Here is a 16,317-nt window from a genome sequence, read left to right on the forward strand (position 1 = left end):
TGAAAAATCGGTCAGAGACAGAGGACTTGCCGGAATGTACTTTATTTTTAATCGGCCATTTTGTCATATCATACCACCTTATATAAATCGTTTAAATAATCATTTGCGCCTCCTAATTGAAGCCCCGCCCTTAGGACGGGTACCATTGCTAGTAATATATAATGGCGATACAACAATTTTTACCGCTTTGCTTTGAAGAACGGGAATGAAGGGGGAGGAGCGTGTTAATATGTGTGGTTGAAGGCTTTGGGTGGTGAGGGGGCTTGAAGCCAGATTTTAATCTTACAGCCGCCATGTTGGTGCTCGCCGTCACTGCGATGCGAAGCGAAGTGAAAGACGCCTCAAAGCTGTCACATTCACAATCGCCATGTCGTATGTACTCCCGATACGTGTTTCCTTCATTGTAAAAACTACCACGTCAACAGTTAAAAGGATTTTGAGCCGATAGGTGTTACGGCCTTGGCAAGATCGATGGAGACAGCGATCTGTTAACTTATACACCGCCCAAATAGCTATGTGGAATTCTCTCATGTAGAGATTAAACCCACGTCATTTGAACTTTGGCAGAGGTCATTATTTACTTTTAATGATGTTTATATACGAATCAAAAAGAAGCTAATTGGTTTTGGGTCGTCCTTTCCGCATATCTCATGGGATTGTGAGTTGGAGAGACGACCGTGATGGCTGGTACCGTTGCTAGTTAGCAAAAAACGATTTTCACGTTTTTGGTGACCTTGAGCTTGACCTTGGGCCTAGAGAGATAAAAATTGGGCACAGTCTATTCCAGGGCAAGGCAAATATGTGTGTAAAGTATGGCGATGCTATGTGCAACAATGTAGACGTAGTACTGCGCACAAACAGACACACAAACAGACAGACAGACAGACAGATACAGACAAACCAAACAACCAACATACTTGCCGGAATCTATTCCGGCAAGTAACAAACGCACTCAAATGCAATACCCTCTCCTCAGGTGAGGGTAACTAGAACGGCACTCAGTAGAGAGCATACCTCCACCTGGTTGGCCATATCAATCAATGATGAAGAATCACTTTTAAAAAATTCTACTCGGCGGATCCGGATCCGAATCTTCACCAAAATTTAATCGATTCTTCCTTGTCACACACACAACCTGTCCAACAAGTTTCATCCAAATCCGTCCATAACTTTTTGAGATATCCCGCTATGTATCGTTTTTGGCCCCATCTCCCAATGGTGAATAATCACTTTAAATAAAAAAATAAAAATAAAATTATCATATCCGAATCCATATTCAAATGTTCACCAAAATCGAATCGATTCTTCCTTGTCACACACACAACCTGTCCACAAAGTTTCGTCCAACTCCGTCCATAACTTTGAGATATCCTGCTATGTATCGTTTTTAGCCCTATCTCCCAATAGTGAAGAATCACTTAAAAAATTCCAGGAGCCGAATTCGGATCCTGATCTTCACCAAAATCTAATCATTTCGTCCTTGTCACATACGCTACCTCTCTGCCAAATTTAGTCCGAATCCGTCCACAACTTTTGGAGATATCTTGTGCACAAACAAACGGACAGACAGGGGTGAAAACATAACCTCCGTCCACCTTTGGTGGCGGAGGTAAAAATATTAGAAACCACACACACGCATGACTACCTTTTTAAACAGTCGCTACTACTATTTAACACTAAACTGAAAGAAATTTGGAGGAATCCCAGATTCCTTTCTATGCTTATCGCGTCCATCACAGAATAATGGACCAGAGCCTAGATCTACTATAATCTTTATACCCAAGTGAGGTTAATATAACAACATGACCCATCATGTCGCTCCCGTAGGGAATTGGTGTACTAGTAGTACTAGTACTAGTAGTAGTAATAAATAATAATTCGCACATGTGACACAGAGTTTTGGGGCATTTCTAAAAATCTGAAGCTTGTGGTGAAATGTCTTAAATTAAACAATAAACTATCAACGACCAGACAAAACTCAAAAGCGCTATGAGCAAATGACTGATTCGTGATTATGATTTATGACGAGGAAAGAAACATGTAAACCGGCATGGTGTATAAAAGACCTCAATTCAGTTACAGTCAAACGAAGTCTAAAGCACACCATTGAATAACCATTTTGTTAAAAAGAACACAAACACCACCAACTCCAACCCACAGACCCTTACCGTTAGAAAAATTCAACCATGGTCGCTTTTAGTTTTAGTTTTACGGTCTACCTTCAATTGCGCTTCCGCTTCCGCGCTTTCGATCACCACAACATATTAGAATGAAATCTGCTTATCCGAGTTAAAATCCATTTCTATGGAGAATTGAAAATCTTTCGATGCAGTGCATTGATGTATAGGAATATAATGACGGTTTCGTCCAAAATATATCACACCGATGTTTTACAACGCCAGCTACACCGCCACTTGTGGTACAGGCTTTCACGTGACCTGCATATCGCTATCCGACTCCAAATTGTATCACCGTGTTTTATATTGAAGTGGTAAGGTAATGAGATTACAGTACGCCTTAGGATAACAATATAAATGTAATGATGGCATTTACATATAAATGTAATCATTAACATACATCGCATCTCCAGCCTATCAAAGCAATCTGCAGTGTGGCTTAATGGTTTAATAGAGCATCATCTTCACTGAATCTGGAATGTCTGTGGTTCAGCCGAGGCCTTTTAAAGTTATTACAAAAGAGGTTAAAAAAAAAAAGAAAAGTCAAATTAACAATTATCCTACTGAAGCGCGGTGCTACGCGCGCTTACTTGTACAATAAGAAGGAAGCGGACAACGCGGTAAGTTTAAGTGTCTTTATTAAAAGAGTTCACTGTAGCACTGGCGCGCTCCGGGCTGCGCGCCCGGTGGAAATCCCGCGGCCACGCCTACCCCTCGGGCGTGGCCGCCGCCCACTTGGTGCGTGGAATGATGCCCTCACGCCAGTGAGCTTTCGTGTCCGCCACACGCGCCCCCCCCCAGAATCCCGCGCACATGGAGGGCCAGTTTGCGGGGCAAACGGATGACCCGGCCGAAGCGCCCTCTGGCGACCGGCGGCGTCCGGGGTGCAGGGATGCCAGCTGGGATGCCTCCGGCTGCACCCGGGATGGGTGCAGGACTGGGGGGCGGCGTGCCGGCGGTACTGGGCGGTGCCGGGGGTCCGCCCGCAGGGGGGCGGCCCCGACGCGGGGGCTGAGCCACCGACGGTGGGTGGTCCACGTTGAGGTGGACCGGCTTGAGGCGATCCACCGAGACGCGGTCGGGAGTACCGCCAATGTCCAAGGTGAAGTGCTTCGCCCCGGTCTCCAGCACACGGAAAGGCCCGTTGTACGGGGGCCGCAGTGGTGTCCAGTGGGCGTCGTGCCGGACGAATACGTACTCCGCGGTGCGAAGCTCCGGGGTGACGTGCGTAGGCGGGTGCCCGTGGTGCGCCGTCGGCACCGGGGCGAAGCTCCGGGCTGTCTCCTGCAGCGCGGAGCGCTCCTGCGCCGTGGACCATGGCGCCGTGGGGTCGGGGAGGAACTCGCCTGGCACCCGCAGCGGTTGTCCGAAGACCAACTCCACCGCGGATGCGCGCAGGTCGTCCTTCGGCGCCGTCCGGAGGCCCAGCAGGACCCAGGGGAGCGATGACGCCTGTGCGACGTCCGCCGCCGTCGTCGCCGCCAAAGGCACGGCCTCCGGCCAACGGGTGGTGCGGTCCAACATGGTCAGGACATGGGTGAAACCCCGCGAGGGGGCCAGAGGTCCCACCGGGTCCACGTGTACGTGGACGAACCTTCGTTCCGGCACCGTGAACGGGGCCAATGGGGCCTGGGTGTGCCGGTGCACCTTCGCGCGCTGGCACGCGAGGCACGTCCTGGTCCAGCCGCGGACGGCCTTCCGGAGGCCATACCAGACAAACCTGTCGGCGACCAATCTCTGGGAGGCCTTCGTGCCCGGGTGGGACAGGCCGTGGATGGCGTCAAAAACCTGGCGCTGCCAGCCCGCAGGCACGATGGGGCGAGGCCGCCCGAGGGAGACGTCGCACAAGAGGGCCGCGCCGTCGAACGGCACCTCGGTGACGCGGAGGCCCATGACGGCGGTCCGCAAGGCCTGGACGCCGGGGTCGGCGGCCTGGTCCGCCGCCATCCGGGCATAGTCGATGCCAAGGTGGACTGCGTGGGTGACGGACCGGGAAAGGCAATCCGCCACCGGGTTGTCCTTCCCCGCGACGTGCCGGATGTCCATTGTATATTCGGACACGGCCAAGAGGTGACGCTGCTGCCGGGCCGACCACGGCTCGGCGCTCTTGCCCATCGCGAAGACCAGTGGCTTGTGGTCGACGAAGGCCGTGAACACACGGCCCTCGAGCAGATGGCGGAAGTGCCTGACCACCAGGTGAAGCCCGAGCAACTCGCGGTCGAAGGTACTATAGCGGCGTTCGGGCGGGCGAAGCTGCCGGCTGAAGAATGCCAGCGGTTGCCAAGCACCACGCACCCATTGCTCGTGCACCGCGCCCACCGCGTAGTCCGAGGCGTCGGTGGTGAGGGCGATCGGTGCATCGGGTGCCGGGTGCGTGAGCATGGTGGCGTTGGCCAAGGCGAGCTTCGCGCCGACGAACGCCGCGTCCATCTGCTCGGTCTAGGTAACGTCACCTTTGCCCGGCTTCCCCCGGAGGGCCTCGTGCAAGGGGCGCAGGAGCTGGGCGATGCGGGGCAGGAACCGATGGTAAAAGTTCACCATGCCCAGGAACTCCTGGAGCCCCTTGATCGTGCGGGTGCGCGGAAACCCCTTCACCGCCTCCACCTTGGCCGGTAGGGGGACGGCCCCGTGCCTGGTGACGCGGTGCCCCAAAAAGTCGATGTCGGCGATGCCGAACCGGCACTTGGCGGGGTTCACGATGAGGCCATGCTGGCCCAGACGTTCGAAGAGCGTGCGGAGATGGTGAAGGTGCTCTTCGCGGGACGCGCTGGCGACGAGGATGTCGTCCAGGTAGACATAGATGAAATCCAAGTCGCGCAAGACGCTGTGCATTAGTCGCTGGAACGCCTGAGCCGCATTCTTCAAACCGAAGGGCATCCGAAGAAATTCGAAAAGCCTGAACGGCGTGATGACCGCCGTCTTCGGGATGTCCTCCGGCCTGACGGGGACCTGATGGTAGCCGCGTATGAGGTCCACCTTCGAGAAGAAGGACATGCCCGCCAACCGGGCAGAGAAGTCCTGGATGTGGGGGACGGGGTAGCGGTCGGGGGTGGTGGCGTCGTTGAGGCGCCGGTAGTCCCCGCACGGTCGCCATCCCCCACCGGGCTTTGGCACGATGTGAAGCGGCGACGCCCAAGCACTCTCGGAGCACCGCACGATGCCGAGCCGCTCTAGCGTAGCGAACTCCGCTTTAGCTACGGCGAGCTTCGTCGGCTTGAGGCGGCGTGCCCGGGCGTAGACCGGTGGCCCGGCGGTGGGGATGTGGTGTTCCACCCCGTGCTTGACGGCCCCCGCCGAGAAGGTGGGCCGCGTGAGGGCCGGGAAACCTGCGAGGAGGCGGGTGAATTCGTTCGCTGCCGGAAGCGTACAGATGAACCTGGCCGGAACCGAACCGCTCAGCAAGCCGCTCGGCGAGCCGCTCGATGAGCCGCTCCGGGAGCTGCTCAACGAGGCAGTCAGCGCGCACGCGAGCGAGCTGAACGTCTCAGCCTGGACAAGCCTTCTGTGCTTTACGTCGACCAACAGGCCATTGGCACAGAGGAAGTCCGCGCCGAGCAGTGCCATAGGCACGTCGGCAGTGACGAACGACCACCGGAAAACCTGCCCTCCGAACCGCAGAGAAAGGCAGCGTTTTCCGTCCGTGCGAATGGACGTACCGTTGGCGGCAAGCAGCGCGGGGCCCCGGCCCGCGGACTGCTTGTCGGACGTACCGGCGGGAACGACACTCACCTGCGCTCCCGTGTCACACAGGTAACGGCGCCCGGATAAGGTGTCCGTGATGAACAGTAGGCTGTTTGCACGGCCGGCGCTCAGTGCCACTACCGAGGGCCGGCCCGGGCGTTTCCCGACCTGCCGAATGACCACGGCGGGCGACATTGCCGAGCCTTGTGGCCGAACTGGGCATGGAAAAAACACCAGGTTTGCGGCGAAGGCGGCGGAGGCCGCGGTTTTCTCCGCGGCTGCGGCGGTGTGCGGGGCGTGGCGGCGGACACGAAATGCGCATCAGCCTCGAGACCCACGAGGTGTGGTGCATCAGCATCAGGGTCAGCATCAGCATCAGCCCCGATAGCCGCGACAAAACTTGCCTGGGTGTCCAAAGCCGCGAAGAACCTGTCGGCCTCGGCAGCGAGAGCCCGGGGTTCCGTCGTCGCAGAACCGGCCAACGCGATGCGGACTCGTGCCGGCAGCTGGCGTCGAAACAACGCCCGGAATAGAGCGTCCGGGGTTTCGTCGCCCAACAACGACAGCATATGGTCCATGCGGACCGACGGTCGCGTGTCACCGAGCTCGGGGAGGTCCAGGATGCGGTCGGCCCGAGCGTCCACCGTGAGGCCGAACGTGGCGAGGAGGAGACGCTTGATCGCCTCGTACCTGCCATTGGCCGGTGGGTTCCTCAGGACTGACACGATGCGGCCGGCCGTGCCGGGCCCGAGGGAGGCGACCACGTGGCAGTACCTGGTCTCGTCCACCGTGATGCCTCAAAGTCGGAACTGGGCTTCCGCCTGCAGGAACCATACTTCAGCTTGCGTCTCCCAGAACTCGGGGAGTTTGATCGTAACCGCGTTGTTTGCCATTGCGATGGCGTATTCGGTCGGTCAGCGACGGCTGATCCAACGTCGGAGGGTCACCAAATGAAGCGCGGTGCTACGCGCGCTTACTTGTACAATAAGAAGGAAGCAGACAACGCGGTAAATTTAAGTGTCTTTATTAAAAGAGTTCACTGTAGCACTGGTGCGCTCCGGGCTGCGCACCCGGTGTATATCCCGCGGCCACGCCTACCACTCGGGCGTGGCCGCCGCCCACTTGGTGCGTGGAATGATGCCCTCACGCCAGTGAGCTTTCGTGTCCGCCACACTACTAATAATTTCCAATTGGTCACTGGCTAATTGACACCAGTAAAATTTTTAATTATGGACCCAAAGCACGAAAAAGCTACATATTATATTGAACAAACAGTTTCAAATGGAGCACCTCGCCGCCATGAGAGCATTTAAATTGCATCAGATGTGGTATCAAATGCGAATTGTTCCGAGATTGCCGGCTGGATGACAGAAGACGCCATTTGCATTTTGGCCTCCGGCCCTGCCCAGTTTAGAATCCCGTGCGAGCACGGGCAACTTGCTAGCAAATAAACAATTCGCAAATCAAAGAAAACAAGCATTCTGAGTATTACGCTGCAATACATGTCCCCTACCAGCAGTCTGTCGTCCGGAAAACTGTTGGGGAAATTACCAAAGTTCAAAGTGCCATAACTTTGTCAAAAATGATCGAAACGTCGTGAAGGTCGAACTTGATCTGTAACTTATCATGAGGAAACCATGTACCAAGTTTGAAATCATTAGCATTAGGAGTTATAAAAAAAAGTCCGGAAAACTGTTCTTTGCGTGACGGACTGACAGACTGACAGACTGACAGATGGAGGGACGGAGTGCGCAGGGGCGGATCCAGGAATTTATTTGATGGGGGGGGGGGGGTGCATGAAACCATAGCGCTGGGGGGGGGATAAAAGGGGGGCCTGGGGGTCGTCCCCCAGGAAATTTTAAAAAATTGATCGTCAGAAACGGCATTTCGTGCGTTCTTGGAAGTTTCTGCAGTTCCTTGTGTTCTTCCCTGGTCCAACAGTTCAGCAGATTCGCACCGCCTGCACCCTCATCCTGGATCGAAGGAGGGGGTGCGCACCCCCTGCACCCCCCACCCCGGATCCGCCCCTGGTGCAAACCTATAGTCCCCTCCGGTGTAGGGGACCAACAAGCATTCTGAGTATTGCGCTGCATTACATGTCCCCTACCGGCAGTCTGTCGTCCAGAAAACTGTTGGAGAAATTACCAAAGTTCAAAGTGTCATAATTTTGCCAAAAATGATCGAAACGTCGTGAAGTTAGAACTTGATCTGTAACTTATCATAAGGAAACCATGTGCCAAGTTTGAAATCATTAGCATTATTAAGAGGTTAGAAAAAAAGTCCGGAAAGCTGTTCTTTGCGTGACGGACTGACAGACGGACAGACTGACAGACTGAGGGACGGAGTGCAAACCTATAGTCCCCTCCGGTGCACACCGATAGGGGACTAATAAAGTAACTAATAAAGTCAATGACAACAAGCATTTTGAGTATTGCGCTGCAATACATGTCCCCGACCGGCAGTCTGTCGTCCGGAAAACTGTTGGGGATATTACCAAGGGTTATTTACCCACAGGTTCTGAATCGTTCCCAATCGCTAATTACCTCAGGACGGGCTCACCTGTGATTCGCACTCGGGACTTCGATTTATACACCTTGCAGACAGGTGAGCAGAAGCACGAGAAAATACGTTGTTGATAAAGAACCTTTCGAGTCGCTAAATATCAGTAATTTATTATATTTTCCGGTTCACGATCAATGATTGATGTGTATATATATGTTGCTCGGCTTGGCTCCGCCCCTCCCGAAAGCGCGCGCTGTGTCGCGCTTTTGACGTTCGCGAGATGAGGCTGAGGGCGCGTGGTGCGGCTTGAGGAGAACTCTAGAATAAACAAAGTGATATCCATTTTAAAAAAAATTTTTCGTTTAATTAATGATATCTGCCAAACTACGTGCCCTATCGCAAATTCTAAAAGGACATTTTAGTAGACTGACATGCAGAACAGATCTGTGAAGTTTCCCCTCAATTGGATCAAAAATGAGGGAGGAGCTCGGTTTTAAAGGTTCATGCCTAAAAACGTCATAACTCTGAAACCATGTGACGCATGACGTCATGCTCGCTGAATTTTTTTTGTTCGTCATGGGTATGCGACTCTGCCTGCAAAGTTTGGCCTCGATCTGTTCAGCTGTTGCAGAGAAAAAGAGGTTTTCGTGTTTTCACGAAAAACAATATGGCGGCCGAATCACGTGACTTGTGACGTCATAATTACCATTAAAATATTCTACAGACCGAGTCCCCCCCCCCCCCCCCCCCCTACGGTGAAAATTTGATCTCAATCGGTCCTATTATTGCAGAGAAAATCTTTTTTAAAGGAAATTAAAACTTAAAATGGCACTGAGTTAAGGATCATCAGAATTATCAGAATTATCAGAATTACCAAAGTTCAAAGTGCCATAACTTTGTCGAAAATGATCGAAACGTCGTGAAGTTCGAACTTGATCTGTAACTTATCATGAGGAAACCATGCACCAAGCTTGAAATCATTAGCATTAAGCGTTTAGAAAAAAAGTCCGGAAAACTGTTCTTTGCGTGACGGACTGACAGACTGACGGACGGACAGACTGACAGACGGACAGACGGAGGGACGGCATGCAAACCTATAGTCCCCTCCGGTGTACACCGGTAGGGGACTAATAACAAGAATAGCAGAAATAAATGAAAACAAGTACCGGTAGAGATACATTCGAACTTTGAGAACAAGAAAACATCACAACTTGGTCTATGAATCCTGATCACTTCCTGAAATGGAGGTACATACGTCAAGATCTGGGAGGACTCCGTTCTACCTTCTGAAACCCGCAAATGGAGGTAACAACCAACGATGCGCGCACACACATACACACAGTCACATACACATACATACACATACATACATACTGTTATGGTTCTTTGCCGCCCTACTTCCGCTTACAAAGGGGGGATTAATCCCCTTGTTCTTGCTGGGCTTGGCGGAACCGAGGCTTGATACGTCCATTCCGGACAAACGCGGAGTAGGGTCTCGGGAGCACTTCTCGCTCGTACCTAATTCCCCGCGCTGCCCTGGAAGCGAGGACACAAGCCTCGCACGAGCCACGTGTGGTTTGAGTACGCCGAGCGGATTGAGTACCACGTGGTCCGTGCAGTCTTAATTAGTGGAACCCGATTTGAGCGATCCTATTCGTATCACGCTTAGCCAATGAAGAAACCACAGAAACAATCGCATGGAAGAAAGGGAGAACACAGGTTTAATTATTCCCAGACGTATGTACAATGATCAGGGATGCAGAGACACAGAGCAGCCTTAGACAATCGTATCTTAAATTCCCAGACAACGGGCCCGTCTCACTCACACAGGGAATTGCAGATGGGTAGATGTTTCCCAACGTGTCGACGTGGTCATCCAGAGACGGTCCCCATCCGGCTCTCCACGGCCCCAGCATGTCCCGCGAAGATGGTAGCAGGCGATGGCAGGAACCTCGTAGCGCGTCTCCCGAACAAGGCAGATAACGAGGTGGAACGGTAAAAGGCGGGACTCTCAGCGCGGCTGGCGATTACTCAGCCATTCTCACTCGCGCGACTTAATGCCTGTATATCGGTTCATGCGCGTCTGGCTGCGCCGGCGTGTCTTTCACAGTTCTCTGATGCTGCCAACTCCTCTTCCTCGATCCTCTGAGCTGGTTAGTGCGTACGAGTTCTTTGACGCTCTCCACTTGCGAGTCCTTTCATTAATCCTTTCCGCGCGAGTCCTTTCAGGCAGCAGTCCTTTTGCCAATCCTTTTTGCGCGAGTCCTATCGAGTGCAAGTCCATCTGCGAGAGTCCTTTCGAGGGCTCAGCGGGTTTTATAGCTACGCCCCCCCGAACCTTCTGGATCCCTCTCGAACCCTCTCACCACGCCCTGTGATGCCACGCTGCCGCCACCACCTCTGAGCTCTGATTGGCGGCTCGTGCTTACCGTCGGCGCTTCTGCCGCTCTGCCTCGGTCCTCCTGACCTTCCTAGCCTGCCTCATGTTAACTCGCCCAAAATGAACCAACGTTAGCGCAAAAGGGCATGAGGCTACAGACGCTGGATTGTCGGTGACAGTAGGGCCTATTCTCTTGGCTCTACTCAACGCAGAACTAACAATGGAAAAGGACTAAGCTTACAAATACTAAGACATAACTATACTATCGTGAGGCTACATGTTGCTTGTGTGACTAACTATGAGGGGCAAATTTTAACCTTTATTAGACTCACTGTACAAACTCAAAACCGCAACAATACACACACATACATACACACACATACACACACACATACGTACACACACACACAAACATGACACACACATACACACACACAAACACACACACACACACACATATATACACACACATACACACACACACACACACACACACATACATATATACATACACACACACATACACACATACACACATACACACACACACACACACACACACATACGCACACAAACACACATACACACACACAAACATACACACATATGCACACATACATACGCACACATACACACACATACACACACATAGACACACACACACATACATACATACATACATACACACATACATACACATTTGCTGCGATGGCAAATCTATGGGAGAAGAAAAAAAAAGGATTCATGGGAGATCCTGCTCTCCGTGCAGGGAAAACCAACGTGTTGGCATTTGCAGTTTTCACACGCATGTCCATGTAGCCATAAAAAAAATTTAAAAAAACATTTGGATCACAAACACTCCCGGGAGTGACCAGAAGCCACCGTGGTTGGATTTATTGAAATCCGTTAATCCGTTCTCAAGTTATAACACGACAAACAAACAGACAGACAAAGAAGAAATCCTTTTATAATACAGAAGATAGATATAAGCTTTGCGACTGTCACCTGGTAACTGGGGTACACAATGTGTGTTGGATGTGCTCATGTCAGTTGGGTATCGATTTTTTCGCTTTATAGTATTAATTTGAAATATGGTGCATTGTAAAGTAAAGGCAACGTTTGTACATCAACATAAAGGCAATGTACATCAACATCTCCAATAGTTTTGAAAGTGTGAACATTCATGTTTTGATCCTTGTTTTTTTACTTGTCTTTTTTGCATTCAGAACCATTGGCTCAATTAGGAAATAAACGACAGAGGGCAGCAGGTACACAGACTGAATGGGATCAAAGGGGAACAGAGAGACAAAGACATCGCACAGGAGTGGATAGGTGGCAGAGAGCGAAAGGTTGGCTGTGGGAGGGTGGAAGAGAATTATCGAGAGTAGAAGAGAGCAGTGATGGCTATGCGAGAAAGTATGAGAGGATGATAGGCAGCACTCTGCGCTTTAATGGGGAAATTACAAATTCCTTGAATGACTGGAGGAAGGGGCACTGGAGACAATATACAGATAGTCAGTGCCAAAGATGGGAGAGTAGAGTTCGATGAAGGAATTGAGGTGAGTGAGAGAGGAGTCTAAGGGGTCTTAAGGGTTCAAAAGGTCTAACGTGGTATGTGGGGTCTTCGGGGCCTTTATAAGCATCTAAGGATTCTAAAGGATCTTAGGGTTAACCGTGGGATATTCAATGTCAACCAAATAATGCTGGGAGACGGGACGCCCAGTTTAACGTTTATCCGAGGGGCATGTATTGATGAATCACCCTGCCTGTGAAACACCAGGATGAGAATTTATAGCTGGGCTGAGATTCAAACCCAAGCTAGACAACTTCGAGGCGAGTTTGCACAACTCTAGGCAAGGCCATCTTGACATTGGAGATGTATGGACCGATTTTGTTCATACTTGGCACAAAGACAATACATGATGGTATACATATGCACATCATTTTGTTTTGTGATGCAATAAAAGATGGCCGGCTAGCATCCATTTTAGTTGTAAAAAAAAAAGAAGATGTTGAACACGTCCTCAAACATTTCTAGGACATGCATTTACCGATGTTGTTCAAACTTCGCACACACATAATGAAAGATGGCTTACATATACACGTCATTGTTTTTTGAGATCAAATTCAAGATGGCCGACTGGCAGCCATTTTGTTACTTAAACGTGTCCCCAAACATTTCTTGAACATGCATAGTCCGATTTTGTTCAAACGTGGCAAAAGCAGAGTATATGGTGGAATACACGTGCCCCTCACTTTATTTTGTGATCTCATCAAAGATGGCTGACTGGTAGACTGGCAGCCATTTTAGTTATGCATAACCCGATATTGAACATGTCTTCAACCATTTCTCGGACATGCATTTACCTATCTTGTTCAAACTTGGCACACAGATAACGAATGATGGCTTACATATGCACGTTCTTTCAAGATCAGATCCAAGATGGCCAAGATCAAAAACTTTTGTTGCGCTGCACTGCTTGCACACGGGGTGTGGGTCTGTGGTCTTTGGGGGATCACTGTTCCACTCCGTCCGGTGCTGGATTCAAATTGGGCGAGCAGTGGTTTGGTGTAAGTAGTAACTCGTGGTCACCTCCTGGGCCTCTCCCCAGGACTCATTGGAACCTAACCAGTAGCCAGCAACCCTCAGTATGAAGATGGAGAGAAAGACGAACAGCAGGGCAAGACACCAACCAAAGAAGGAGAAGACCCAGTGCTGAGCGTGCACGTCCAACACCAGCCGCTCTCTTATAAAGTCTCACGGGTCCCATGGGCATGGTTATTGGACAAGATGTCCCTTTAAGGTAGGGGTTCCCAACCTGGGGTGCCCGCACCCCCAAGGGATGAGAGATGGAATATCTGGGCGTGCGACAAAGAGTGGCTTGTGTCCTTGTCGTCGTGTGTCACGAGTCATCACTCAGCCATCTGCCAGTGTGCCTTTTGAACATGACATAAAACTTTTAAGTCTCTCTCTCTTTCTCTTTCTCTTTCTCTTTCTCTTTCTCTTTCTCTTTCTCTTTCTCTCTCTCTTGAAATGGCAACAACTATCCTGGGCAAAGAAGCAAGAAATTTTTTTGAACAGGTGCCCCTGTCAAATAATGTCATTCACAACCGAATCAGTGATTTGAGTGAAGATATTTTGGACCAAGTCATCTCAGATATCAGAGCTAGTCCTCTTAAAATCTCTATTCAGTTGGATGAGTCAACTGATGTCTCCAGTTGTTGTCAACTCATCACATTAGTGAGGTATGTCAATGATGGTGCTGTGAAGGAAGATTTCCTGTTTTGTGAAGATTTGAAAACAAGCACAACTGCAAAGGATGTGATGCAGCTGGTGAAAGACTTATTTGCCAAACATGATTTAGATATCAAAGTCATTGGTTCTGTGTGCACTGACGGGGCGCCTGCAATGCTTGGAAATAAATATGGCTTTTCTGCATTGATGAAAAAGGAGATTCCAGACTTGCAAGTTACCCATTGTTTTCTTCATCGGCATGCTTTGGCATCAAAAACATTGCTTCCAAATTTGAAGAAAGTCCTTGATACTTGTGTGAAGATCATCAACTGGATCAGGGGGCGAGCTTTGAACCATCGCATCTTCAAATCATTTTGTGAAGATCTGGGAAGTGAGCATTCAGTTTTGCTTTTCCACACAGAAGTCCGTTGGTTGCCACGAGGACAAGCCTTAACCCGCTTCTTTGAACTGCAGGAAGAAATCAAAGTTTTTCTGGAAGAGCGTGAATGTGATCTGATTGGGGCATTGGAATCATTTTCATTTTCATCAGCTGACATTTTCACTCGTATGAATGACCTGAGTGTTTCTCTTCAAGGAAAAGGGATAAACATATTGAAGACTTGTGAAAAGTTGAATGCCTTCAAAGAAAAGTTACGTCTTTGGCGTCAAATTATGGAAAGAGGCAATCTCTCAAATTTTCCTTCACTTGAAGAGATGGTTGATGATGCTGGATCCATAACTCCTACTGTGCGTGAAGAAATTGTGGCTCATTTGGAAATGCTGTCAGAATCGTTTGATGGATATTTTGCTGCTGGAGACCTGAAGATTTCAGAAGAATGGATCATGAATCCATATTCCTACAATATGGAGAAAATGTCAAATGATGAAGAATTGAAGGAAGATCTTATTGATTTGCAGACAAATCGAGCTCTTGAAATGCAATTTGAAAGCAAGACTTTGGAGGAGTTTTGGTGTGCAGCACTGGATATGTTCCCAAGACTTGGTGGAAAAGCACTCCGTGTCCTCATTTCATTTGCAACGACATACTTGTGTGAATCTGGATTCAGTTCTCTTTTTTCAATCAAGACAAAATCTAGGAATCGCCTGAATCCACAGGCGGACCTGCGGATCGCAGTCAGCAAGAAAGTTCCACGTTTTGACAAAATCATGAAAGAGAAGCAGGAACAAAGAAGTCATTGAATTTTATGTTCACAATTGGGATTGATTTTACTGTTTCATTTTTTTTCTGAATAAATTAGAATCTAATTGCTCAATTTATATTTGCATTTCATGCACTGAGTTAAAATCTTATTTTTTAGTTCAATTTTTTCACCCACAGTATTATATGTGGTTCAATTTGTGGTTCAAAAATATAGAAGTCATTGAATTTTATGTTCACAATTGGGATTGATTTTACTATTTCATTTTTTTATCTGAATAAATTAGAATCTAATTGCTCAATTTATATTTGCATTTCATGCACTGAGTTAAAATCTTATTTTTTTTAGTTCAATTTGCTCACCCACAGTATTGTATGTGGTTCAATTTGTGGTTCAAAAATTAGACTTCTTCATCTTCAAATGTGATATTACTTTTGTAGGGGGTGTGAACATTAATCAAATATTTCCTAGGGGTGTGGGGGATAGGAAAGGTTGGGAACCACTGCTTTAAGAGCATGTTTTTAGCTCATCTGGCGACTTCACGCTGACTCTGCGATCACGCTGTGGGCTTCATTCCTTGGTCATTAGAACCAGGGGAATTGCCAAAAAAAGACAGATAGGGGAGACAGACAGGAGACAGGAGACAGACAGGAGACAGACAGGGGAGATTCAAGAATATAGGGAGGGGAGAAAGGCTGGGCTTACATACAGACACTTGCGTGTGGGGGTGAGGAGGGACTAGATCTTTCTAAAACACGTGATCAACACATTGTGGCCTGATGCGAATTACACCACTTACGCTAACACATACTATTGTTACGTGGTCCTCCCGGTAACTACCTGGTCTCGGTGACCCCCGGACCGTGGGAGGCACCCCGCCAGAAAGATATATGATTTATACGCTGTCGTAACGCAATCAATATGAATTCCAGTCAATAAGAAACCCCACACCAAGGATCCAGAGTAATCAATAATATATCCCCCCAAGGAATCAACAACCATCAACAATCAATCACTAAGATGGCCATCTTACATATGTGTCCCACCCTGTCCCCACTCACGACCACTTGGGTCACTGCCCCTCACAATGTCTCTCTTCTCCGCACACAGGCGGTTGAACGAACCCCGGGCGGACGTGCTCCAAACGTGCACGTCTCGTACCGGGGACAGCTGCTGCAGCGC

The 16,317-nt window shown here is 49.6% G+C and overlaps 2 protein-coding genes across 9 annotated transcripts in view; one reads left to right on the forward strand and one right to left on the reverse strand.

The window, feature by feature from the left end:
• Nucleotides 1-2,278, reverse strand: part of ZCRB1 (zinc finger CCHC-type and RNA binding motif containing 1) — a 38,506-nt gene extending 36,228 nt beyond the window's left edge. For 2 of the 8 annotated variants that reach the window (XM_078776010.1, XM_078776013.1), the window contains exon 1: nucleotides 2,169-2,252. The gene's annotated coding sequence lies outside the window, so the exon portion shown is untranslated. Of the gene's footprint in view, nucleotides 1-2,168 lie in introns of all 8 variants that reach the window. The other 6 variants (XM_078776014.1, XM_078776011.1, XM_078776016.1 and 3 more) reach the window with 5 other exon arrangements.
• An 11,496-nt stretch (nucleotides 2,279-13,774) lies between these two features.
• LOC137425907 (protein FAM200C-like) lies at nucleotides 13,775-15,175 on the forward strand. The gene has a single exon (XM_068114631.1). It carries the CDS (start codon nucleotides 13,775-13,777, stop codon nucleotides 15,173-15,175), a length of 1,401 nt encoding a protein of 466 aa, XP_067970732.1.
• The last annotated feature ends 1,142 nt before the right edge of the window (nucleotides 15,176-16,317 follow it).

The sequence above is a fragment of the Myxine glutinosa genome, chromosome 4, assembly GCF_964187855.1.
Source record: "Myxine glutinosa chromosome 4, kmMyxGlut1.1, whole genome shotgun sequence".
Lineage (NCBI taxonomy): Eukaryota > Metazoa > Chordata > Myxini > Myxiniformes > Myxinidae > Myxine > Myxine glutinosa.